The 26,033-nt window shown below is 37.8% G+C and overlaps 1 protein-coding gene across 1 annotated transcript in view; it reads right to left on the bottom strand.

The window, feature by feature from the left end:
* Positions 1-26,033, bottom strand: part of LOC127634576 (fibronectin type III domain-containing protein 3B-like) — a 53,504-nt gene that overhangs the window by 22,562 nt on the left and 4,909 nt on the right. Inside the window, exons 4-16 of the mRNA XM_052114190.1 lie at positions 22,478-22,536; positions 19,162-19,325; positions 18,794-18,853; positions 15,099-15,237; positions 14,643-14,696; positions 12,274-12,398; positions 6,668-6,842; positions 6,130-6,216; positions 5,110-5,245; positions 4,927-4,998; positions 3,554-3,672; positions 3,308-3,413; positions 1,154-1,332 (exon numbers count right to left, since the gene is read on the bottom strand). Of these exons, the coding sequence (XP_051970150.1) occupies positions 1,154-1,332; positions 3,308-3,413; positions 3,554-3,672; positions 4,927-4,998; positions 5,110-5,245; positions 6,130-6,216; positions 6,668-6,842; positions 12,274-12,398; positions 14,643-14,696; positions 15,099-15,237; positions 18,794-18,853; positions 19,162-19,325; positions 22,478-22,536 (1,475 nt within the window). The remainder of the gene's footprint in view (positions 1-1,153; positions 1,333-3,307; positions 3,414-3,553; positions 3,673-4,926; positions 4,999-5,109; positions 5,246-6,129; positions 6,217-6,667; positions 6,843-12,273; positions 12,399-14,642; positions 14,697-15,098; positions 15,238-18,793; positions 18,854-19,161; positions 19,326-22,477; positions 22,537-26,033) is intronic.

Raw genomic sequence — 26,033 nt, 5'->3', positions numbered from 1 at the left:
AGGTGAGTAAATTATAACATAATTTTCCTTTTGGGTGAACTATGCCTTTTCACATGAAAATAAGTATATATATAGTCAAATTTAGGCACAATTTATCACAGAATATTTTTCATAGTTAATCACAATTAATGGCAGAATTCAAAGTGCCTAAATTTGACAATATATACTTCTGTTCCTGTGAAAAGACATAGCTCACACAAAAAGGAAAATTCTGTTTTAATTTACTCACCCTCATGTCATTCCAAATGCATAAAATATTTTACATTTTTAAACAGTTGAGTGTATGATTCATGATTTCTTTATTCAGCTAAGTGTTAATGCCACTTGACAGCCCAACTGAACTCCCAGGTAACAACAGCACAGGTATGTAATATCATGTTGATATCAGGAGTCGATAAAATGACTGACTGTAGTAGCACAAATATAAGTAGATTTAGAATGATTCACAATGCTTCACGAAAGTGGCCGTTCACTGCTGAGCTTTTTTTGCTGAGAATTCCGTTTCCATGAGAACAGCATCTTTTCCAATTGGTAAATCTCTATTCAGAATTATGGGTAGTGTAGTTCTTCATCACAATGTTTTAGTGAACAATACCTTTAATTAAACAGTCTATAACTAGAAATTCCGTTGTATTTAAAAAAAAGATTTTTAATGCCATCTCCCAGCCCAAAGATATATATATATTTTAATTGAGTTTAAGTGTTTTTTTCCTTCTTTTTCACAGCTTATGTCCACTGACAGGGGCGCATTAAGGTACCTCGGGGGCCCATGGGCTTACCGTTCCACAAAGTCCCCTGCCAGTCGTCCAACGGTTATTCTGTGAACATGCGCTACACGGACGGCTTTCACAGTTATGCACCATCTCATAGTTTACAACAGCGTCTCCCGATGGGTGTGTTCAGATGCGTTACTTCGGGACACCCTAGGAGTTGTGGGCCCCTGGGTTTCAGCCTGTTTAAGCCTGTGCGTTAATGCACACCTGTCCGCTGGTCACTAACATTTTATTTATTTACCAAAGCTACATTTATGTGAATTTGGCTCAGCAAGAGTTACTTTTGGACCCTGGTTCAAAGTTTCTGAAATTAAAGCACCAGATCAGTCTGCAATCCTGGCTTTTACAAAAAGTTGGATCATACATTCAAGGTGACCTACCCCAGTCTTGTTGGCAGCACGAACTTGGAACCTGTAGGTGGTGCCAGGGAGCAAACTTCCCACAGTACACTCTGTTTTAGATCCATGATACACCTCCACTGGCTCTGATCCCTCTTCCATTGCACACATCTCCAAGCTAAACGCTACACCTTCACTCTCTTCACCATTCAAAGAACCATCTGGAGAAATAGAGAATGAGGGTGAGTGGAAGAGAGAATTTTGTGCTATACCTTATGCACAATGATTCAACATAACGAACAATGAACTATAATATATTTATAAATGAACCTTTACCAAGATTAACAAATGCTTTAAAAAAATTATCATTCATTGTTAGTTAATGCTACCTAATGCATTAGCTAATGTAGAACCTCATTGTAAAGAGTTACCAATAAAGCACACAATATATTGACTTTTAAAGCCAATTATAATGCTATCTCGATGATATCAAATCATTGAATTATCTTAACTTGTAGGCTTTTCTCATTATGTATTGATATTTGCATTGTATATAATTAAGAAACATTTTGTAATTAATTCAATAATTTTTTAATCAATTGAAAGCTTTCATTTAAACGTGGAAAAAGTCAATACACAGTCATTAGTCCAGTGTTCATGATCAAATGTCATGATGACCTCAGAAGATTTCAGACATCTGTCTGGCGCCAACCTATCAAAACCAAAACATGTTCTCTCTACAAGCCTGAGCCTCACTGGCTACTGGAAAGAACCGATCAATTGCAGTGATGGAGAACATGCAGGGAAGATCACGCCTGCCATCTGAGCGGTGTGGTGCTAAGAGAACCAGCGTGGCTGGCTGAAATCAGCATTGCTATTTCACAGTTATTTATAGACGCTGTTCAGTAAAAGGAGTCCATCTTCACTCAAAAACAGTTACAACTGCTAACAAACAAGTGAAGACTCTCTCTCTCTCCTCATACACACAAACACACAGTAATTGTTGTGATGAAATGTATGAACAGAGCACATGAAGATGTTCAAAGTGTAGATCTTTTAATAGAGTGCCACAGTTTCCAACAGTTTGAGGATTTCTTAAGGAAAATATCCCTTTTATTATCTTCATACAGAAATGTATTTTTTGCAATAAAGTATAAATCTTCAAACACAGACCTACCATGAGCTACGAGGTTGTTAAGCTATCGTATATACTTCTGACGAAACCTTTTTTTTTTATTTATTATTCTTATTTGCCATATTCTCAATGAAGAACTATGTACACTACCCATAATTCTGAAAAGAAATTCACCAATTGGGAAAGATGCTGATCTCATGGAAATGGAATTCAGTAGTGAACGCCCTCTTCCATTAATCATTACAAATGACTATAAAACTACTTATATTTGTACTACTACTGTCAGTTGATTAAAATGATTAATAGCGATTAATCACATGATTTTTCATAGTTAAGTGTGATTAATCATAGACTTTGAAAGTGTTTAAAATTGACTCTATATATACTTCTTTTACTGTCAAAATGCATTTAGTTCCTTCGTGGAAAACAAAAGAAAACAATATAAAGATAGAAATGCACTAAAATAGCACTTTCCAATAGTTGAAAAGTTGACAAATTGAAAGAACTAGTCCCCATAGGTTGAGTTTTCAGTGCAATGGGCATTATATCTCTTAAATCCTCATCCTCCACAATATCAATCGTGGCTTTTCACTTTGCTAAAATGATTGTGAAGCCACATACATGATTCAAGCCATGAGTGCTGGCACTGCGCACGTAAAATAATTAGAAGTAAGAAGCTGTCTGGTAAGATGGAAGCGCAACATGCCGCCAGGGAAACTCTGATGCCTCACTCAAGTGAGTCATGTGAATGCAGCTTTTCACAGGTCCCATCTGGGTTTGTTTTGTACGGAAAATACAGTTATGAGGTTCTTTCGCCATCACTTGATCATTGACATGGAATCAATGTTGTATGTGTTTGTGGTGTGTGTGTCAGTTTATTCCAACCAGTGTTCAGAACTCAGAACACAGAGCTGAATAAAATGTCGAATCGAATGTGAAAATTGGTAAAATGCATTAATTGTGTTTTTTTCTTTAGATTAATGGCTTGGTCATATGTGACTTTAAGAAAAAAAAGAAAACTGGTGAAATAATATTAAGAAAAAGGAAAGTAAGAGTCTCACCCCATTGCAAATTCAGCTCCTTGTGTTTGACTTTACCAACATTTCTTGGGGGCTGACAGCGGCCAGGGGGTGGGCTCAAAGTGCACACCGTCAAGTCTTCAGAGAACTGCAGGACCAACAAAGAGTCAACACATAATACACTGAGTCAGACGCCAGTCCCTCACCTTAAGTCCTTATTACAAGAATCATCCAGGGACATCACTATATAAATGTTTTACCCACAATTCTGTTCTGCTCAGTTCTTACCTGGCTTTGTCCACCCACAGTGACACTGCTGACTCTGATGTTGTAGCATGTTGCTGGTTTTAGATTATTACACAAATGTTTCCTTTCTGGTCCTCTATAAAGAGTCGCCCACTTCCTCTCTGCTAAACACAAATACACTGATTAATCATAAACATGTCTGTTTGGGTGAACCTCACAATTCTGTGAAGAACCTGTCCAAATCGTATTTCACCCCAAAACCAAAAGCAAGAAATAAAAAATATATATTTTGCTTCAAGAAATCACTACCTACTTTTAGGACCATTTACATTTTTTGCATATTTTGTTTGATTTGCTTTGATTCTTAAAAGAGTAGAATACAACAAGCTAATTTGTTTTACTCACAGGCAAAAATATAGCAATTATTATAAGTATATGTCATTGGCACACGTTACATGTAAACAGGTGTTGCTTGCGAGTTGGATTTTTGCTTATAACTTCATGAAAAATAAATGGAACATAAAATATCACATATAATTACTTAGATGAAGGGATTACTGTTAAAACAAGCCCACACACAATGTTATCGGATGCACAGATTATTAGATAATCCACAGGAAGTTCAATGTGCACACAGCACATAGTACTTTTTGGCTAAAAACATGTCAGATTTCCTAGATCAGATGACTTCATCTGAAATGATGTAGTACATTGTCCAGCATCATGGAATGCTCAATCAATCATATAAAGATTAAGATCGCTGCAACCAAAGGTGGAAGATATCCAAATATGGGCAGAAAGTATCATTCACTCTAATTACATATGGCCACCAGGAGATGGTGCCAAGTATGTGACACAGACTCAATGATGGCTCAAATGACACAGAGTGGAACTGAATGAGATCTCATTACTCATGCCTACATGCCTTGGAGTGAGAGTATCCTTTTTGTCATTGTTGTATTTGTATGTGTAATTAGTTCTTATGTACAATTATGATGTTTTATTTGTTTAGAGAGGCTTTTGGACATTTTGAGATGTTTTTGGACACTAGGATAAATTATTTTGGTATTTTTGCTACCACTTTTAATTGATTTGTCAGATCAACTAAAGAATTTACTCATACAGGTGACATGATTGTGAACAAAACAAAAGTTTTTTCAGAGCTACTGTATTTACACCCAGAGATATACAATGTCAAATCAGACAAATTGTATATAATTACATTTTTCTTTTTTGTACTTGAAGGGATTTTAATACAAACTATAATTTCTTATTTTTTAATAGAAGTCAAACATTTAAGGGACTTTATTACTAAATATAATTTCTTATTTTTATAATAAAGGTAAACATTTGACGGCTTTAATTACATTAAAATAAGCCATAATATGTATTTACTATATGAAACAGCCTAATACCTTCAGTATTTTCATCTGATATCTCCAGGACGTAAGTCAACTCTCCAGATCCACCATCATCTTGTGGAGGTTCTGATTTAATGACAAATGGTGGTTAAACATAGAATGAAATGATAAATGGGCAATAAAAAATAACATAACTTTGATATACTGTATAGAGAGGTGATTTAGAGAGTTTCCTACCCCACGTCACACAGAAGCTGTAATATGTGACTGTGTTTACTGCAGGATTCAATGGGGGTCCAGGTCTGTCAGGGGTCGTCTTACACAAGAGCAAAGAGCTTGGTGCACTGCGCCACTCGCCACTACAGGTGATGAGCTGTAGGTGGTGACAATGAGAAGAGATTTTCAGAAGATCTCTGGTGAAGGTGGAGCTTTGTTTTACATACTAGAGTATGTTTATATACTGTTAAAAAGATAATAGGTAGTTTACAGTATATACTGCACAATATACAGTAAAGAGTACACAAGTATTCCATGTCGAACATAGGCATGACCATAGATGATTTTGTGTGGTCTGAATAACCTTAGATGACATCACCAAAACTGGATAACAAAGGTGACATTTGGACATTCAAGACACGGAGGACACAACATGCACAAGCGTTCCTGCAGCATCACAGGGAGCGACATATAAATCCGCTATAAACTGTAACAGACTTTCTCCCTTGACAATGCTAACATTTGTTCAATGGCTTTTGGAGATTAAACTAAAAGCCTTTAACACGCACCACCATGGGAAATCAATTAACATCTTCCTACAACAACTGCTGGATTTGAGAAACAACTCCAGGTTAAAGATGAGCTGATGACAAAATTAAAGTTTATTAGATTAGTGCTAATTGCCTGAATAATGAAGGAGGAAATGTAGGAGTGTAGTGGTTGGAGAACGTGTTCTTTTCTAGAAAACAAGATAAACAGTAATGTGCATCCTGGTTTTGTGCATGTGTGTACAGTTGTGTGTGTTAATGGCAGGAAGTCATCTATAATATAAAGCAATCTGCTCAAAGCATCGACTTTTTGCTTATATGGATGTGAGCGGAGTATCTCGCAAAAAAAAAAAAGGTCAGTTACTCAATGTGTCTGACAATAAGGGGGTAACCAATCTCGTGTGAGTGTATATCATTTTAAACATGTTTAAAAAAATATATTTTTTAAATTCACATGTTACAAAAACAGGTGCAGGGTTAACATGTCACTCACCCTAAATCTGTAAAGAGAGTTTCTTCTAAGAGGCTCCACCTTCCGGTTCAACTCCAAACCGCTGTACATTGCCTGAAACTCCATTCCCTGCCAAAACACATTATGATTTTGAGTCAAAAACTGGAGTATAGACAGTTTGGGACTTCAATTGATTCAAAATGTTAAGATTCTACAACCACTCTTTATTAACAAACATAAACAACAACCAGCTTGAGAAAAAAAGAAGCTACATGAAATGGTTTTCTCTTCAAAATATAGGATGGAGCCTCAGCGTTAGTCATGAATCCAGAATGTTCCATTTACTCAAAAAGCAAAGGTAATTAACAAGCAACAAGCTCACCAACAAGCAACCAGAGTAAACAACAACAATAATAATAATAATAAAAACACCTAATAAGCAGGAAACCCAGCATATTTCCTCATCACTTAGCAAATTAATTTGTTCATGATAAGAACTGTAAATATGACAACAGAATAGCATCATAACTACTGCACAGGTGCCTGGGGATATTATGGGATGTGTGGAGGATTTTAACACCTTTGTTTCATCTTGCATCTCCAGGGTGTATGTGACCACCTCCTCAACGCTGCAGCTATTTGGTCGGGTCCACTCCAGCGTAACCCAAGATGGACCTGCCAGTACCAGCCGTGGCGGTAAGGACGTCTGTGGAAGACTTCCTGTGGTGTAGAAGACAACTTCTGTGCTGAATCCACTGCAGGTGAGCAGAGAGAGAGAGAGGAATATTGGTAAAAACAGTAATAAATCTAATTTATTCCCACACTTCAAAGACCATACAGCATCACAGAGACGCATTACAGTGTGTTCCCCCCACAGAAACGGCAGTGCTGCTATTCATATGGAGTACTACTCAGAGAAATTTCTCATTTAATGCACCGTTAAACACAAGGACACCTCAGGGCCAAAATACTATTACTTGCATACAGCACAAAGCACAGAGGCTGGGGGTTATGATTCTAAGGATTGCTTCAAGATTTACTACAAATAATAAAAATTTCAAAATACAATATTTCACAAACACCTCAGGCACACTGAAGAAGGCACACGCCGAAACGCGTCTGTGCAAAATAAACTATATATGCATAGTGCGGCCACTTTGTCTATTTTATATGTTATCTTTTAGGCCAGCACTCTTAAAATTCATTATATACACTGAGTGAAGCCTGCTCTCATCCTTACTTACAAACACCTCAGAAACACCCCTTAAGAAAAAAGCACTGTGGTGGTACCATGGTACATTCATGGAATCGTCTCGGGTTACTTAACTGTAACCCCTGTTCCCTGATAAAAACAAGATGGTGTGCTGATTTAGCGTGAACAATTTTAGGTGTGACCAGCTGTGAATGTGTGTGCAACACGTCAATGAAACTGACCAGAATTTATAGCCTCTGCTGGTGACATCATTGGGTGCACCTGTAGCAGGGCTATAAATAGATGCGTCACAGGTGCATCGTCAGGTATTTTGTCTGAAGAGCAGTCCTGGGGCATCCCAGTGCAGCAATGAAGCGCAGCATCTCGTTCCACTTTTATCAGGGAACAGGGGTTAGAGTTAAGTAACCCGAGACATTCCCTGTCAAAAAGCTACACTTTAGTGCTGCACTGATTTAGCGCTTTGGGAACGAGAATACCCACGCCGCCGTACTGTGGATGTCAGGACCCCTTACAGTTGTGCAGTTGTGCTCACAAGAGTGCGAGAGGTCTCAGACATGAGCTTGTGATGTTGACTCAAGGACATACAGTGAGGAAAATAAGTATTTGAACACCCTGCTATTTTGCAAGTTCTCCCACTTGGAAATCATGGAGGGGTCTGAAATTGTCATCGTAGGTGCATGTCCACTGTGAGAGACATAATCTAAAAAAAAAAATCCAGAAATCACAATGTATGATTTTTTTTAACTATTTATTTGTATGATACAGCTGCAAATAAGTATTTGAACACCTGTCTATCAGCTAGAATTCTGACCCTCAAAGACCTGTTAGTCTGCCTTTAAAATGTCCACCTCCACTCCATTTATTATCCTAAATTAGATGCACCTGTGTGAGGTCGTTAGCTGCATAAAGACACCTGTCCACCCCATACAATCAGTAAGAATCCAACTACTAACATGGCCAAGACCAAAGAGCTGTCCAAAGACACTAGAGACAAAATTGTACACCTCCACAAGGCTGGAAAGGGCTACGGGAAATTGCCAAGCAGCTTGGTGAAAAAAGGTCCACTGTTGGAGCAATCATTAGAAAATGGAAGAAGCTAAACATGACTGTCAATCTCCATCGGACTGGGGCTCCATGCAAGATCTCACCTCGTGGGGTCTCAATGATCCTAAGAAAGGTGAGAAATCAGCCCAGAACTACATGGGAGGAGCTGGTCAATGACCTGAAAAGAGCTGGGACCACCGTTTCCAAGGTTACTGTTGGTAATACACTAAGACGTCATGGTTTGAAATCATGCATGGCACGGAAGGTTCCCCTGCTTAAACCAGCACATGTCAAGGCCCGCCTTAAGTTTGCCAATGACCATTTGGATGATCCAGAGGAGTCATGGGAGAAAGTCATGTGGTCAGATGAGACCAAAATAGAACTTTTTGGTCATAATTCCACTAACCATGTTTGGAGGAAGAAGAATGATGAGTACCATCCCAAGAACACCATCCCTACTGTGAAGCATGGGGGTGGTAGCATCATGCTTTGGGGGTGTTTTTCTGCACATGGGACAGGGCAACTGCACTGTATTAAGGAGAGGATGACCGGGGCCATGTATTGCGAGATTATGGGGAACAACCTCCTTCCCTCAGTTAGAGCATTGAAGATGGGTCGAGGCTGGGTCTTCCAACATGACAATGACCCGAAGCACACAGCCAGGATAACCAAGGAGTGGCTCTGTAAGAAGCATATCAAGGTTCTGGCTTGGCCTAGCCAGTCTCCAGACCTAAACCCAATAGAGAATCTTTGGAGGGAGCTCAAACTCCGTGTTTCTCAGCAACAGCCCAGAAACCTGACTGATCTAGAGAAGATCTGTGTGGAGGATTGGGCCAAAATCCCTCCAGCAGTGTGTGCAAACCTGGTGAAAAACTACAGGAAACGTTTGACCTCTGTAATTGCAAACAAAGGCTACTGTACCAAATATTAACATTGATTTTCTCAGGTGTTCAAATACTTATTTGCAGCTGTATCATACAAATAAATAGTTAAAAAATCATACATTCTGATTTCTGGATTTTTTTTTTTAGATTATGTCTCTCACAGTGGACATGCACCTACGATGACAATTTCAGACCCCTCCATGATTTCGAAGTGGGAGAACTTGCAAAATAGCAGGGTGTTCAAATACTTATTTTCCTCACTGTAAGAGCCCGGAGTGGCATGAACATCCAAACTATAAAATCTTATGTATGTGTGCAGAGAGGACAAGCCTGCCATATCACAAACATGCTGCAGAGGGAGACCTCTAGCCAAGGCTTTAGAGGAGATGACCCTCTGGTAGAGTGAGCCCTGATACCTACTTGCGAAGCTTGACCGCGCGCCTCGTAGGCCAGGGCAATAGCATCCCTCACCCAATGCGACATAGTCTGCTTGGTGGCTGCCGCCCCCTTGTTGCGGCCCCCATGGCAAATAGATAGTTGCCCTGACTTACGCTACTGGCTAGTGCGGTGATAAGTCTGAAGGGCATGGACTGGACAAAGTCCGAGAAATCTTTCCTGTTCCGGCATTGTAAACGGCGGGGAGCAGAAGGCTTTGAGAGTGACCGGATGTACTGTCGAGAAAGGAACCTTAGGCAGGTAGTCAGGATGAGGCTGCAAAATTGCTTTAGCCATTCCTGGGGCAAAATCTAAGCAGGCTGACAAGACAGAGAGACACTGTAGATCCTCAATTATTTTTAGAGAAGTAATGGAGGTTGACCTGCATGGCTTTGTGGGGAGAGTGGGTCTCTTTAGTGATGATGCTGAGCCAGGCGAGCGATAACCCACAAGTGTCTCTTCTACCGGCGGCATCACTGAATACCCCCGTGCCTCGGCACCCACGATAGTTGAATATGTCGACGTCGAGGGCACGAAGACACGGGAAGTATAAGGTTTCCTCCATGAATGAGAGAGTTCATCATGGAGGTCATCAAAGAAAGGAAGGGACTGATATAGCGTTCCCTTCCTTTTTTTTTGGGCACCAGACAGAAATCTGTCTTCTAGTTTGGAGCATTTGGGGGGGTCAAACTAGAACCTTCGAGTAATTCCTCAGCCGCTTTATTATTGTGTGTGGAATGTTCAGAGGTTCAGCATCCCCCTCATGAACCGAAGAGGCGCCGAAGCACGCTTCAGGCTCACGAGAAGGATCAGCTGGGGAGAAAGCGAGCGATAGGGATGGACTCGTCTCTCGCTCCTCAGCCCGATCTATGCGAGAGCCCCACGATGAAAGAGTGGGCGCTGGCTCTTGGAAGTAAGTGAGACGAGTGAAAGTATTTTGACTGTAAACAAATCGCAATGCTCGCACCCGCCCCCGCTCCAACGCAAGAGCAGCATGCTCTTCCCCCAAACACAAAACAAAATTGGTGTGTGTACGTTTCAGCCATAGAGCATAAACATGGAACACAAACCGCTTGCTTTGTTTATCAGTTCTTTTTTTTTTTTTTTTTTTAAGAAAAGAGAAAGGTTTCTGCGCACTGCCTAACATTTCTAACTCCTAACAGAGGAAAGTAGAAAGTTCTGACAGTCAAGAAGCACAACACACACAGAATGTGAAGACAAAATATCTGAAGACACAATATCTGATGATGCACCTGTGACGCATCTATTTATAGCCCTGCTGCAGGTGCACCCAATGATGTCACCAGCAGAGGCTATAAATTCTGGTCAATTTCATTGACGTGTTGCGCACATATTCAAAGCTGGTCACACCTAAAATTGTTCCCAAAGTGCTAAATCAGCGCAGCATCACAGTGTAGCTTTTTGACAGGGAATAGATGGTACTACCATTGTCATTTTAGATATGCCATGATCAAGAAACATGGTATTACCAGCATAGCAAATTTCCAAAACCATAATATTATGTCTACTGTATATTGTAATGCATAAGGTACCACTGTATTTATTGTAGCAGTGTCGGGCTCAATACAAGTTCAATCAACAGCATTTGTGGCATAATATTGATTACCATAGAATTTAATTCTGACTCATCCCTCCTTTCTTTAAAAAAAGCAAAAATCTGAATTACAGTAAGGCACTTATAACTGAAGTAAATGGGGCCATTGCATGAACGTTAAAATACTTACTGTTTCCAAAGTATAGCCACAAGTCGTAAACAATATGTGTCTTAATATGATTTTAGTGTTATAAAATCACTTACTAACCTTTTTTGTGTAAAGTTGTATACAATTTTACAACTTCGTTGCCATGACGACGTAATGCTTTATCCCTAAAATGACGATTTTAACAACTTTACGGCACAAATAATAAACACATTTTAACAGAAGAATTAGAAGAAGCAGGAAGAGGGGACCTGTGTAGCTCAGCAAGTATTGACGCTGACTATCACACCTGAAGTTGTGAGTTTGAATCCAGGGCGTGCTGAGTGACTCCAGCCAGGTCTACTTAGAAACCAAATTGGCCCTGTTGCTAGGGAAGGTAGAGTTACATGGGGTAACCTCCGGGTGGTCGCGATTAGGGGTTCTCGCTCTCAGCGGGGCACGTGGAAAGTTCTGCATGGATCGCAGAGAATAGAATGAGCCTCTACATACTGTGAGTCTCCGTGGTGTCACGCACAACGAGCCACGTGATAAGATGTGCGGATTGACTGTCTCAGAAGCAGAGGCAACTGAGACTTGTACTTCGCCAATCGGATTGAGGTGAGTAACCACGCCACCATGAGGACCTACTAAGTAGTGGGAATTGGGCATTCCATATTGGGAGAAAAGGGGATAAAAAATTGTGGTAATCAATATTATGCCACAAACACTGTTGATTGAGCTTAATTTGTATTGAAACCAGAATATTAATTTTAATGCATGTTGCACACTGGGGTAATATAACAAATTTAAGGTAAATTCTGGTACCTCACACATACTGGCAATGAAAAGCTTTTCTGAGTATATCCATTGTATATTTTAGTACGTGACATGTACAAACAAATTCACAAACCTGGTGCCGATGTCATTTAGTGCTGCCACGCGAAATGTGTACCCGACAGCAGGGCACAACCTCATGACCTTGCAGTGTCGCTGATGTCCAACGTAATACTCACGGAAAATGCTGTTCTTTTTACCCTGAAAAAGCAATGAGAATAAAGTAATATAGTTAGGAATGACAAATAAGACAATAATTAAAACAATCAACAGTTTAAAACTAGTGCTGTCAGTCAGCAAAAAAAATTTTTCGCGATTAAATTTTGTCGTTGATCGCGATTAATCGCAGATTTTAAAAGTGCTGGACACTATATATTGTTCTTGTTAAAAGTAATTTATTTCCATTTTAGGAAAGAAAACATAACAATATGTAGCAATATAATGCTTGATTTTTTTCAAACAAAGCATTCCAGAATATAAAGATGGAAAAGCACCAATTAACACCTAAGTGGGAGTTTGACTAATTGAAAGAACTAGTCCCCACATAGGCTGCATATTCACTGCAATGGGCATTAACTCCCTTAAACTCTCATCCTCCACAATATTAATCTGATGGTAGACTGTGGCTATCCGCTTTGTTACAGCAATCGTGAAGCTGTGTTCATGATTTGCGCCAGCAACGCCAGTGCCGTGTGCCGCTTTGAACTCACCAAGAAAAGTGCTTGCAAATAAACACACTTACAAAGGCTGAAAAATACTTGATTAATATCACAAGTCCCATCTGGGCTTGTTTTGTATGTCAAATAGCACTAAAAGCTCCTTTCTCCTTCATTTTATCACTGACAGGGAAGCGCTTTCAGAAATTATTTTATTTACTGATATAAAAACCTCCGTGGCTCTATTATAGGAGAGAGCGTAACGGTCAAGTATAGTGCTACGAAAGTACAGCTCATAGAATGTCTATGGGACTGCCGCATTATGCTGTTTTATGCTAGGCTTGTAGTCTCATCTTGGTAGAACGGCTATAGCACTGTGGCATGTGCGTCAGTATAATGACTCCAGGTGGACACATCACAAAGGTTACGTCCTTCACACCAGTGTTTATGCTGTATTAACGGTCAATGCGTTACTCATTCGATTAATTTAAAAAGTTTAACGCGTACATTTTTCTTAATCTTGATTAACAACAATTCTGACAGCTCTATTTAAAACACAAGAGAAAAGGACAGCCACATGCTTTGTCCACTCTGCTCTGAACAGAACAGCTCTTAACATGAAAACAACAAGATAATTACTGCTGGAAGCCGTGTTAATTGTCACAACAACAGGAGCCAGAATTTAATTGAATTCAGAGGTATTTTATATCAATTCTGTTTGTAGGAACTGCTGCCAACATCCTCAGACCCTTCTGGTGCCGCATAGCAACAGTTGAGCAGTTTGAATGAATTTTTAATGAGGCAGAAAAGCTTTGAGAAATGCCTAAATAAATAAAAACGAAAAGCAGAGAGACTATAGTGTGAAGAGGAACTGTCTTTTAAAATCGGAGTTTTCACACTTGAATCCTTTTTTACAAGAATCAAACTTGGCCCCCCCCACAAAAAGAGTTGAATCCAGTTCTAATTTGCATTCACACTGTTTCTGACTTTAAAAGTGTGTGTGTGTGTGTGTGTATAAATATATAAAATATATATAAAAATATTTGGAAAGAAAAATTACTTTTAAAAATAACGTCAGACTCAGGCCACCTCTTGAGCTGGTCTAAAGTCGGTTAATTTTAATGAGCTTCAGTTCGCTTTTAGGGTTCGTTTGGAATGTTCACAAATAAGAAATTCTTGGAAAACCTCTTTCAGACCCTGAATTTTCACAAAGTGGGAAAATACTGTCAGTCTCCAGAGGACCAACATTTCACACCCTGGGCAGAGCAAAACAACATCACAGCCATAGCAACATATTTGTCCCGATACAGCAGATGAAAGGTAAAGATGAAGTGTTTTGATACGTTTTCTCATTCTTCAGTGTCTGGCTGTAGGTTTATGGGGACTCACAGAGGACAAATCATTTCAGTGCTTCAACCGAGATGAAACAATCTTTGTTTTACCATTAAAAATGGCTTTATTCAACAGGAGAATCATGGCTTTCGCATTTTAGTTATCTAAGGCAAACTAGCACAGAAATATGACTTTGGACTGGAGCTGTCTGATAGACAAACGTTAATAAGTCTGCCTTCACTCTCAAACAGAGAGATACAGTATAAGCGGCTATTCATGATAAACAACTGTGGAAAGATTATGGTCAAACCTCAGCACTTGACCATACACTGAGGAAAAGTGTGATGAAGGAGAGCAAGAGAGAAAGAGGTAAAGGGAAAAGTCACAGAGGAATGAGCAGAGCGTAAATGCCACATGCAGGATATCACAGAATGAATGTGAACAGGTTGATACAAACCTCATCCCATTCTAAAATATAATTGGTGATTTTGGAGCCATTGTCCGCAGGGGGCTGAAAAAAACATTAAAAAAATATGTTTTTAGAAACAAAGCATTAAATGCAACTATACTGAGGACACAGAATCAAATTAATTTGTATATTTTTTTAACTCACAGACTAAAACGTACTATTTCATGATACCATGGTACCTTGGAGTTCCATATAAATATCATATTGGTATTTAAATTGGAAATCCTTTAGTACAATGGTAATCATACATCAAAGTACCATGGTATTACCATCAGATACCAACACTTCAATGGACAATCCATAACTTAATTCAGCTTTGTGTTTTTAAACATATGGATTGAGCCAATATACTGTACGTAGGTATGTTTATATACTGTATGTTACTGTTTGATAATGTTTGTTGTTGCAGTTCCACATGGCCAACCAAAAATCTGTTAGACATACCTTCCACTGTAATGTGAGGGAGCTCTTGGTGCGATGGGACAGTCTTGGGGGTAGAGGGGTATCAGGAGGGGCACTATGGGTAGTGAAGGCCCTCACATCTGAGCTGGGACCCTTCACAGAGTTACACACTGTGTTTACTCTGTAATATACACACACACACACAAAGTGAGAATTTACAAATGAAGTCAAGAACAATGGATCACATTCAAATGTTAAACTAAAATATGATGTAATATTTTAAATCAACCATTTAACATCTAATATTAACAGTAGTTAAAGAACAACAGTCTGTGCCCATCCAGTACTGTGGTGTACAATGTAAGTGTTATTTAATCCGGCCTGATCTCCTGAAATTAACATGAAAATGGCAACAATTGAAAAACAAATTTCCGTGCTTCATTACATGTTTCGGTGCAGTTTCCCAGTAAAATGTCCAGCGGGGGTGCCAAAAGCGAGTGAAATGATGTTGAAATCAGACCAAAATGTTAATGCGAATATTCGATGTATGTTTTAATGAGTAAAACATACCTCCCCAACCTAAAACTTTAGCTTGAACTCAACCAATAGTGTCCTAAAAGATAAATGAGAGTGATAAATGACATTCTTACCCTAAAATAACACCTAAACCTTGCCAATAGTGTTTTAAAAGCAAATTTGACATGAAAAGCACATTTACTGAAGCAACAACATCATTTTCTGTCACTTTGGCGAACTAGAGCGGAAGCTAATCATCATTATATTCTTATGATCATTATTGATTTTATTATCATTATTTAAGTTTTTTTTTTTAAATGCTTAGTATAATTTCTCATCAAAATAAAGTTCTTTAATACACAATATAAATGCTCAAAGTTTAAATATTAAGAGTTGTTCATATACTTTTCTCTGTAAGATAAGATCCCCCAAAAAATAAGCTTTAAAAAAAATAATGGGCTACATTCAGGCTGACCAGGTGCAGAACAAGCAATAGAACTGAACGAAGCTGTTTTGAAAAAAGTATGTGAAAGTGTATATTTTAATAATTTGGTTGTCATCATTATTATAATTAAAATGTAACTTTGTAAAAATACAACAAATTCTACATTATATTAATTAATATTACGTCATGGAATTGTATATATAATGATATGAGCTATCACAGTTTGAAATTATGTGTACAATTTACAAGTAATAACATTGAGTTTACATTCATTTGTATAAGAAACGCTAAAAAGGTTACTGTCACTTTAAGAGTTTCAATGGACATTCACCAGAATCTCTGTCTCTTTAGCGCTTCCATGCTGTGTGAGATTAAAATGAATATTTCTTTTGACTTTTCCATCTGATGGTAAAGAACAGAAAGGATATTAAGACACATTATTCGATGAAAGTGGAGTGCGCCTCATCTTAAACGGGCACACATTACACGGAGGAAACTATCCATTTTAATCTCAAACAATTTTCATCAAGCAAGGCAATTTTCCAGATATGCCAGTACAAAGAGTTCTAAAAGCTAAATTCAAGCAATTTAAGAACCTTGTGTGGATCCTTTAAAAAGTGTAGAAAAAAAGAGCAGCAGTGGTAAAATCAAGCAATAGAGAGATTATGATGTTTGACAGGCCATTTAATTTATGACAACATAGACAGAAAATAATGTTGCAAATTTTGAAATATTGAGTTATCAAGGTTCCCACTCTTTTCAAAGCACAACTTTCCAGGACATTTTATGAGCCACACGGTTGTAATATTTAAACAAAAAACACACAAGAAGTCATTCAAATTGTGGTTATTATAGGGTTGTTTTTCCAAAATTCCATATTTGACAGTTTAATTATATTTCATCCTCAAAATGGTGTCTAATCAAATTAATAAAACTTTAATCAAACGAAAATACAATTATTTTAATAAATAATAACAATTCTTAAACATTGCATTATTTTTATCCAAAAAAAATTATTTTCTACAAAATCCTCACAGCATAATCTGAAACAACACTGAAGATATTTTTATCAAATAAAGTGCTGCACAACAGAACATCACAGATATTGCCTTAATACATTTTTATTATTATTTAATTACATTAAACATTGTCTTTTTTTCCCCGTTTCATGTGTCCATTTAAAATGAGCTTTTATTTTGGTGTTTCTGTGCGTTTTTGCCGGTAGATTTGCACCTCTGGATAAACAGTTCGCTACATGACCAAGTGTGATTATTAAACCCCAAAAAACTTTGATTTTATTACAATAAATACATAGTCTCTATGTGCTGCACGCTTCAGAGCGCTCTGCTCACTGTCATCTGCTACACACATACACACACCCAGAGCACATGTGACACTCATGATGAGGTGTTTTCAGCGTACGAGCGGCCACTTCACACATTCATTTTGAAGCATGCAGCACATGTAGATTATATATTTATTAAATTCAATTCCAGCCTTTTGTGGTTTAATAATCACACCTGGACATATCGAGATTAAATTTTTTTTATATAATTTAATCATGCATTCAAAAAGGCACTTTTGTCACAAATATGTCATATTCATTGATATTTCACATTTTGTAGCTAATGCAACTTTTAAGACTGAATTCAGCAATTCCATTCGCGCTTTCCACATTGCAGAAATCGTAAGGCCCTACATGTGACGGCGGTGTAAGCAGACTCTTAATCTACACACCGAGGTGTAAAGGTCACATCATCACCACGCTGCTACCACCTCGGGTGTAAATAAAACCGTCGACATTCCCTAAAGTTTACAACTCAAATGTTTTTGTTGTTAACCCTACAGCAGTGTTGGAACAAAAACATTTTGCACTATATCAGTACTTGAAAATATTACAAAAACCTTGTCAGTGACACAATCAAACAGTTTTATTATACTAAAATATTTTCCAGGACATTTAGGTATTTTTCTCATTTTCCATGACTTTTCCATGATTGGAAAACTGCATTGCAAAATTCCAGGTTTTCCAGGATTTCCAGGATGCATGGGAATATGGGATATGGTTTGTAACTTTTTTGGTTTGGTGGTGGTGTAGTGGTCTAAAGCACATAACTGGTAATCTGGTAATCAGAAGGTCGCTGGTTCAATCCCCACAGCCACCACCATTGTGTCCTTGAGTAAGGCATTTAACTCCAGGTTGCTCCAGGGGGATTGTCCCTGTAATAAGGGCTCTGTCAGTCGCTTTGGATAAAAGCGTCTGCCAAATGCATAAATATATAATATAAATATATAATATAGTGAAATTTAATATATCATCCCATCCCAATAAAAAGCTATAGTACCTGTGATTTGTGTGAAAGTGAATAAAACGCACAGCTGTTGTAGCACCACTAGTGTTTAATTCACGAGGAAACAGCAAAAAAAAAAACGTAGAAAGCTGCACGAAAAACTCTTTAAAAATGTTCTTATAGTAACATTCATTCTGTGAGACTAGGTTGATTTAATCATACTTTACACAGCCAGAAAGTTTCTATATTCAACGGGCCAATGGCTATTATCAAAGCATTTTTACCATATATTATCTTTGATTATTTAATTGAAATCAACTATCAGGTCACATCTTTCTTCAGAACTCAAATGAAGTTCAAAGTGGTTAATCAGTGGAGCGTTTCACCCCAATCAGTAAGTCGCCTTGGATAAAAGTGTCTGCTAAATGAATAAATGTTAAACAGTTCCACCTCTGAAAGGAGCACTGCATTTGAACATCTCTTACCTGACATGATAATCTGTGGCTGGTCTGAGGTCAGTAAGTGTGTACTGCTGTTCCTCACCACTGAAACAAAGACACAAAGCAAGAGTGAGCAACCGACCCAAGCAACCAAAAAAAGACAAAATCTGTTTGTTTAGGGGAAGATGCCCCCCTTAACAATAACATATTCCACTACAATTTATGAAAGCCCTAATGGCTTGCTCTGGGGACAAAAAACTGTTAAGGGAAGATAGATGCACCTACACTAATGACCCAAAATAAATGGCTTTATTTTATTTTATTGGTTTTCTTAAAATATCTTTTGTCCAGACATTGAAATGTTTGATGCACTTGTCTTAAGTGGAGTACATGATGTAAACAGGGGTCCTTACCTGTACACAGCTTTGTATTTCCCATCTCGGCCCTTATCTGTAAGCTGTAGTTCATAATTACAGGAGTGAGGGGCCCCGTCCCCCTGCCAACCCTGTCCAGAGACACCCGACGAGAAAGCAGAAGTCCAAGACACCAGTGCGGAGTGAGACTGGACCTTAGAAACCTTAGGGTTAAAAATTAAGATTTTATTTTTTAATTAGATGGATTCAAAAGGCATAATAAAATAGCTTATTTATTTATGCAAACCTATGACAACACATGTTAAAGTGCCAAGTTGCCATGTTGGTTGGCAACCGAAAACAGACAACAGTTGGGATAATTCATTATTTTACTTGGCAGGAGAGTTGCTTATTCTTATTCTTATTAATAAATGTTACTATATTGAACCTTGGTGTCTTTAATCTATTGCGGTTTCCACCTTTGTATATGTAAAAGCAACAATTCAATTATTTTTATTTCCATAGCGATACATATTCACATAAATTCACACATATTCATATAATGCTTTTAACTACAAAAAATAACTGCAAATAATTCTCCATTCTAGAGAATACTCCCTAAACGTGGTACAATCACTGTTATGCACTGGGTAGCTAATTGCTTTATTCTAGAACATAACAAGTGTCTGATTCACAAGGAAAGAAATAAAACATCTCACTGCACAACAATCCTGTTTGGTTGCTGTGAGATTAGTTTTCAGACTGTTTTGTTAGGGAGCAAAGAGTAATCGCACTTCAATTCCAAAATTCTGTGGAAAAATACTAAAACGTCTGAAACAAGATTCAGAGGAGCATCTGGGTACAAATAAAAGTCCAAAATATTGTGAAACTGTTGAAAGGCAGACCTAATTCTAATTCCAAATAATGTATGATGTCTGGTACATCAATAAACCGAGGAAGCTGTAAAAGGTGCTTAATTTGGGTGCCACAGCCACTGCTGGCTAGTCTTCAGTGCATAAAGCAACAGTCACAGCTCTCTGCATCTGACGTCCTCCGCTGATGCCCCGAGCAGAGAGCAACTCTAAATTCACAAAACAAAAACATCTGTGTCTGAAGAGGCTACAGCCCTGGCAAACTAGACTATTTATTATGCTGCTATTCTTTCTGAATTTTATTATTAATAAAATTAATAATAGGGATGTGCAAAAATACCTATTTTCAGAATCAACTAGCCAACTAAATGATCATAGGAAGCCCTGTATAATTAGGCAATATTTATGTTTTTTAGACCATAATCAGATATGTTTCTAAGGAGGAATTTAAGGCATTCAAAGACTAGACAGAGCACAACAGAATGGAGCAGTGCGTGGGTGAAAGGATAAACTATTTTGGACTATTATAAAAACTCAACGCTTGGACACTCAAAAACATTGCGAGATGCGACAGCAGAAGAGTTTGTCTATAGAGGGGGTCTTTTAAAGGGGATGAATTTAAAGACGCATCATTTCCGTGATAAAAAGTATCAAAACTAAAATACAATAGCTAAACTAGTCGGTTGTTGGCTAGTCAACTAGTACACCATCATGGCCCATCTCTAATTGGAAATGGGTACAAGTAACAAATACCCCAGTCATCGCAAGCACTAAACTGAACTTGTAAAACATTACAGGTAGGGCTGTTGGTTTAACGCGTTAATTTAGTGCAATTATTAATTTATTTTTAAATGCAATAAACAAAACATTTGAGTAATCATGCTGCCTGACCCATACGTAAATTCTGTAATTAAAGCAAATATTTTCCTACCATCGGAGCAGTTCAAGCTTGAACTACATGTAACTTTAAATCTTTCTGAGCCGCATCAGTAGGGTGCAGTCAGCACGCCTCAACAGACCACACAAGCAGCACAGCCACAAAATGAGAGCTGTTTGCACATGACGTGTACTTGACAGCTGGATAAAGCACAACAGAATGCAGGGATTTCCATGTGTGATTTTCAAAGTTTAAACTACTTTTGATTTCAAACAGTTCACAAAAACTTGCTTTTTTTGACACAGAATACCAGTGAGATGCTCCAAAACAGGACAGAATGACGAAGTCGACTGTAGGCAAATGGATTGCTGTCGAATACAGGCTTGTTCAATGATATGGGAATAAAACAAACAAAACAATATTTTGCCAAAATTAACTTTTGTTATGTCTAATAAATAAGTCTGCCACAAAAAGTCAATATGCTTCAATATAAATTATAATATTATATATAGTCCTATATTATTGATCATTATTTGAATTATTATGTATTAGTAATATTGAGTTATCTTTATTTTGGGGGCTTTCTCAGAAAATGGAACAGAATGCAGATTATATATGCAATTAATTTGATTAATTAATCAGCATGTCAAGTAATTAATTCGTCAATGTAATAGTCACAGGTAATCATGAGAGAAGACACTGCAAAATACTTCATTTAAGTAATAGCAGATTTTTGCTGTGCCACCACATTAATCAGGGAAACTAGTAACTGCGTTATTTCTGAATGTTGGGTAGAATATAAATTACATTTCAAGGGTGAAATACCACACAGAGGCAAGCAATGAAACCTGAAAACCTGACAGTGTGTTGATCTTAAAAATGCATGCAATAAAATAACATTTTAGTGGACGTATGAAGTCAGTTCCCTTTAAGAACACAGATGTCCTAGCATAGTAACCACAGGATAAGTCATTCCAATGTTTGACATGTTTGACAACCAGTAAGTGAGCAAATACTTTGTCTTAATTTTAAACAGTATATATACCGTTTAACAATTAAAAACCTTAGAAAAGACATTATTTCTTAAAATTACTTTACTGAAATGTTCGGTTTAAAACATTAACTTTTTTGGTTTGGGGGCCACTGTATATTAACATGACATTTTAAACCTTGCTTTTCTCTTGCATTCATAGAAAGAGCTAAAGATTGCAAAAGCAAGTTACAGGGAGGAGAAAAACACATTGATGTGCCCAAACAATGAATCATTGAACCATTAAGACATTGAAACATTAGCTCCTGCTGCCCCCTAGTGAGACTGACAGGAAGTGTTTAAAAGCGCAATCCTGAGCAACATTTTTACACTTTCTGACCCAGTTTACACCAGGTGCGACCAGGTGCGACTGCAATGTGTCTCGCCTGACCAAATCGGATCACATGAAATGCATTTTAATACCAGGAGTAAACGGGGTCTCTGAAAAAATGTGAGTGGTGCTTGCCTGTGAAAAACTCCCCCAAACATAAGCAATAATGATGATGGTGAAACCATGATATTACAACATTGTATTTTTTATTGAGCTGTCTTCAGGCGAAGAGAGAAGAGATTTGTGAGACATTGTGAGTAACGCACCTGGGGCTTGTCCATTCCTGATGGCGCAGCCTGAACTCGTCTTATGTCCACATCAGGATCTACAAAGAGAAGGTAATATAGGTGAATTATACGCACATCTGTCTCCTGTCAGTCCAAGTCAGTCATAAATCAGAGTGTGTGTCTGTAACGTCTCCATGCATGTTTGGAAGGGGAAAGAAACACAGATAACATAAATTCAGTATTAGTGATGGGCCATGATGGTCGACAGGTTGACTAGTCATTCAACAATAGAGTAGCTGATTAGTGAGGATGACTAGTTTATCTAGATTTTTAGAAATTATTTTAAGTGGTGGATCTTTAATTAGTGTGCTGAAAGTGTGCTGTTTTAGTGGTTTGACAGTTTGCATGATAAAACCCTTTTGGAAAAGTTGCATGTTTTGGTCTGGCGTTACAGAAATAGACATTCAGATTTTTTTTATTGAAAGATTATGTGCTTCAAGATCCTTAAATGCAAGAATTACCAATTAGCTGATTAGACATTTAGGCAACCCACTGACTAGTTGATTTTGAAAAAATATGTAGTTTTGCACCTCCATATTCAGTATCACCAAACACTGGAAATAGAGAGCAACAGATCGGAGACCTTAAAGACATCCTGATAGATAGCAGGTAAAGCCAAAAGTATACTGTGAACACTTGGCATCCGTGTACAGGACGAGTGACGCAAATTTCGCAATTAGCGCTCGAGCATTGAACACGTGCGGCCCACATTTTCTGACTGCGCACCACAAGGTGTCAACACTCCCAATTGAGCCATTGCTGTCACGAAGAAGTGCTAGTAGAAGATGTACTCGCAGCTAAACAACAGGAGACGAAAGTGGAAACAACAACAGTAGATGTGCATGTCAAGAATGCATGTGTGAGGAGGTCAGGAGATACCTGCATTTGTATAACTCGAGTCTGAAGGAATATAAAGATATCTGTATAGGTCTAAACTCCTGAAAAGAAATAGTATATTTTCTCAAAGCAGTCGTAGCGTGCATGCTATTTATATGCACAGTGAAATGGTGTATAATTTGGGCTTCAGAAAGTGTCTGTTGTGGAGAGAGGTTCATAGTTCTGGTTCTTACGCAGCCCAAGGGGCTCCTGCAATGACTCACCCCTGTGATGAAGTCATAACAAAATGAACCCACACTGACCTGTATGGTTTTCCCCAAACAAGATGTTGGCAATTGGGGAAAGAGGATGGTTTCCATGGATTTCTTCTTTTAATTGAGAGAAAAAAGACTTTTTCCACTCTTCCACTCCATATATGGATTCAAAATGAAACAAATGGGCTAAATTGGTCTTGTCTTGAATTACTGATAACACTCAAAGCAACAAAGTGTCCTGTCAGTGCTGGAGATCAAAGTTGGGAAGTAACTTAACTACTCTTAACAACTACTAACTTAACTACTCTTTTTAGTGACAGAGTAGGAGTTAAACAGCTTTCCATAAACATGCTACTTTTTCAAAGAAGTAGTAGTGTAACATGACAAATCTTAATATAGTATTGTGCACACAGGTTTACAGTCAAGCGAACTGAGGTAAAAATCAAGCCACATAATGTACACTTTCTCTCATATGAAGCACTGGGAAGTACAATTCATTTTAGTCAATTGATTCGTTTGGACAATTCATTTACCAGGTCAATGAAATAATTCAACTATTTATTTAAATCTGTTCGCAGATGTCTTTGTTATTTTATGTCTTCTTGTAGCAATACATAAAAGAATATTATTGGTTACAATAATTTTACAAATAATATGATATTTAATTAAATGTGGCTTTTTTACTCAGGCATAAAAATGATGGTGTTGTCTAGTTTTATTGATGGTATTTAGTGTACGTTTTGTATATTGGTGGCATTTAGAATAAGTAAAAATGCTAAAATGCTGTTTAAATCTGCACTCAGTAACTTCTGTCTTTGTGTCATCTTGGACTTACACTGACACCTAGCGGCTTGGATGTAGCATCATATAAAAGCAATAGTTTTCGATTTCAGATGCCATTGAAGAAATTTAGTATTCACAGTCAGCCATGATCAGGCCCGCCCGGACTGGCCATCAGAAGCACCGGGAGAATTCCCGCTGGCCTGGCGACTAAGTTGGCCTGCTGCCAGCCAGCGGTTTTTATTTATTTATTTATTTATTTATTTATTTTTAATTATTATTATTTTATATTACTACCTTTACCAGTGATCATTTTTGAATTCGTCATTCAATACAATTATTATTAATAACAATAAAATAAAAAACATCATGAATCTGTTAGTCTTGACTGGCAAGGCTTCGATTCGACTTTACGCCTCAGACAAACGGTTAAACAGAAAATGCGAGCAGCACCCGTCTAACGTTACATTCGTGGACAAATCAAAACAAATGAGTGCACACAGAAAACTCACAGAAGAAATGTACTGAGGTAAAAATTCTAATTGTTGTTTTTTTTTTATTTATAACATATGATTTAGTTTAAACCATAACCTAGGTAACTGTAGTATAAGCGGAATAATTGACTCCGGGCCGTTGAATTATTAGAAAAATAATGCACACCCGAGGCGTAACGGCCACTCCGCTTCGCGTCTTGACCGCATTACCACCCCGGGTATGCATTATTTTTCTAATAATTCAACGGCCCGTCGTCAATTATTCCTTACATAACACAACTAAGGGAGCTGTTTTGCTGAATATTATCACGATTGAAAATGTTACATTGAATTTATTGTTCAATAAACAAGTAGCGTAGTTAATATGTATTATTAAGTTACTTACATTTTAGACACAAACCATATTAACTGTTTTTGTTCTATTTCACCGACTAAAATAGTTCCAAAGGAAAGCTACAGCAGTGTTTTGTTATTGAATGATTCAGCGTTTTGAACGAATCTTTTGTATGAATGACTCACTAATTAAGACGGTCACTTGCCGCCACCTATTGGCGGTTTAGTTTAATGTTTAAGTATTGCATTTTGTTTATATTCAAACATTTATTTAAAACATCAATCTCATAACATTATTTATTGCAGTTGTAATTGCAGTGCACAGGACGTTATGTGCAGACCCATTTGATATTAGGACTGCTTTACTTCTAGGTTGGTTGTTTATGTTATGGTCATACTGTGAAATAAATGTAATTTGGGGGGGGGAACAAGGTTGTCCGTGTTTCTAAATTTTATTTGGGTGCATAGGATGGCCTGGATGGGTGTAGGATTTCCCGGCCTGAAATTGTGTCCCAGTCCGGCCCTGGCCATGATTACTTTAATCAATGAGTGAAAATGTCAAATAACAGGACGGTTAATGAGATAAAGAGAGTAGTATTCAGCTGGTCATGTGATTCTAACATGGCAGCCCCCATGTTCGGACCCCCTCCATGTAGAATAAAACAGCTTTATAAGGTAACTGATATGACTGCAGTCTTCATTTTAATGTGAGACGTCATGATTTCCAACATGAGCAGCAGGAACGGCTCATCTTCCCATGCCTTGTTTTAATTTGTTGTGCTTTTTCCTGTGCATTTTAACACATACCAGCCCTGCGCTGTCACTTTAGTGAGGAAG

The sequence above is a fragment of the Xyrauchen texanus genome, chromosome 41 (genome assembly GCF_025860055.1).
Source record: "Xyrauchen texanus isolate HMW12.3.18 chromosome 41, RBS_HiC_50CHRs, whole genome shotgun sequence".
Classification (NCBI taxonomy): Eukaryota; Metazoa; Chordata; class Actinopteri; order Cypriniformes; family Catostomidae; genus Xyrauchen; species Xyrauchen texanus.
This window is presented reverse-complemented; position numbering and strand designations above follow the sequence as displayed.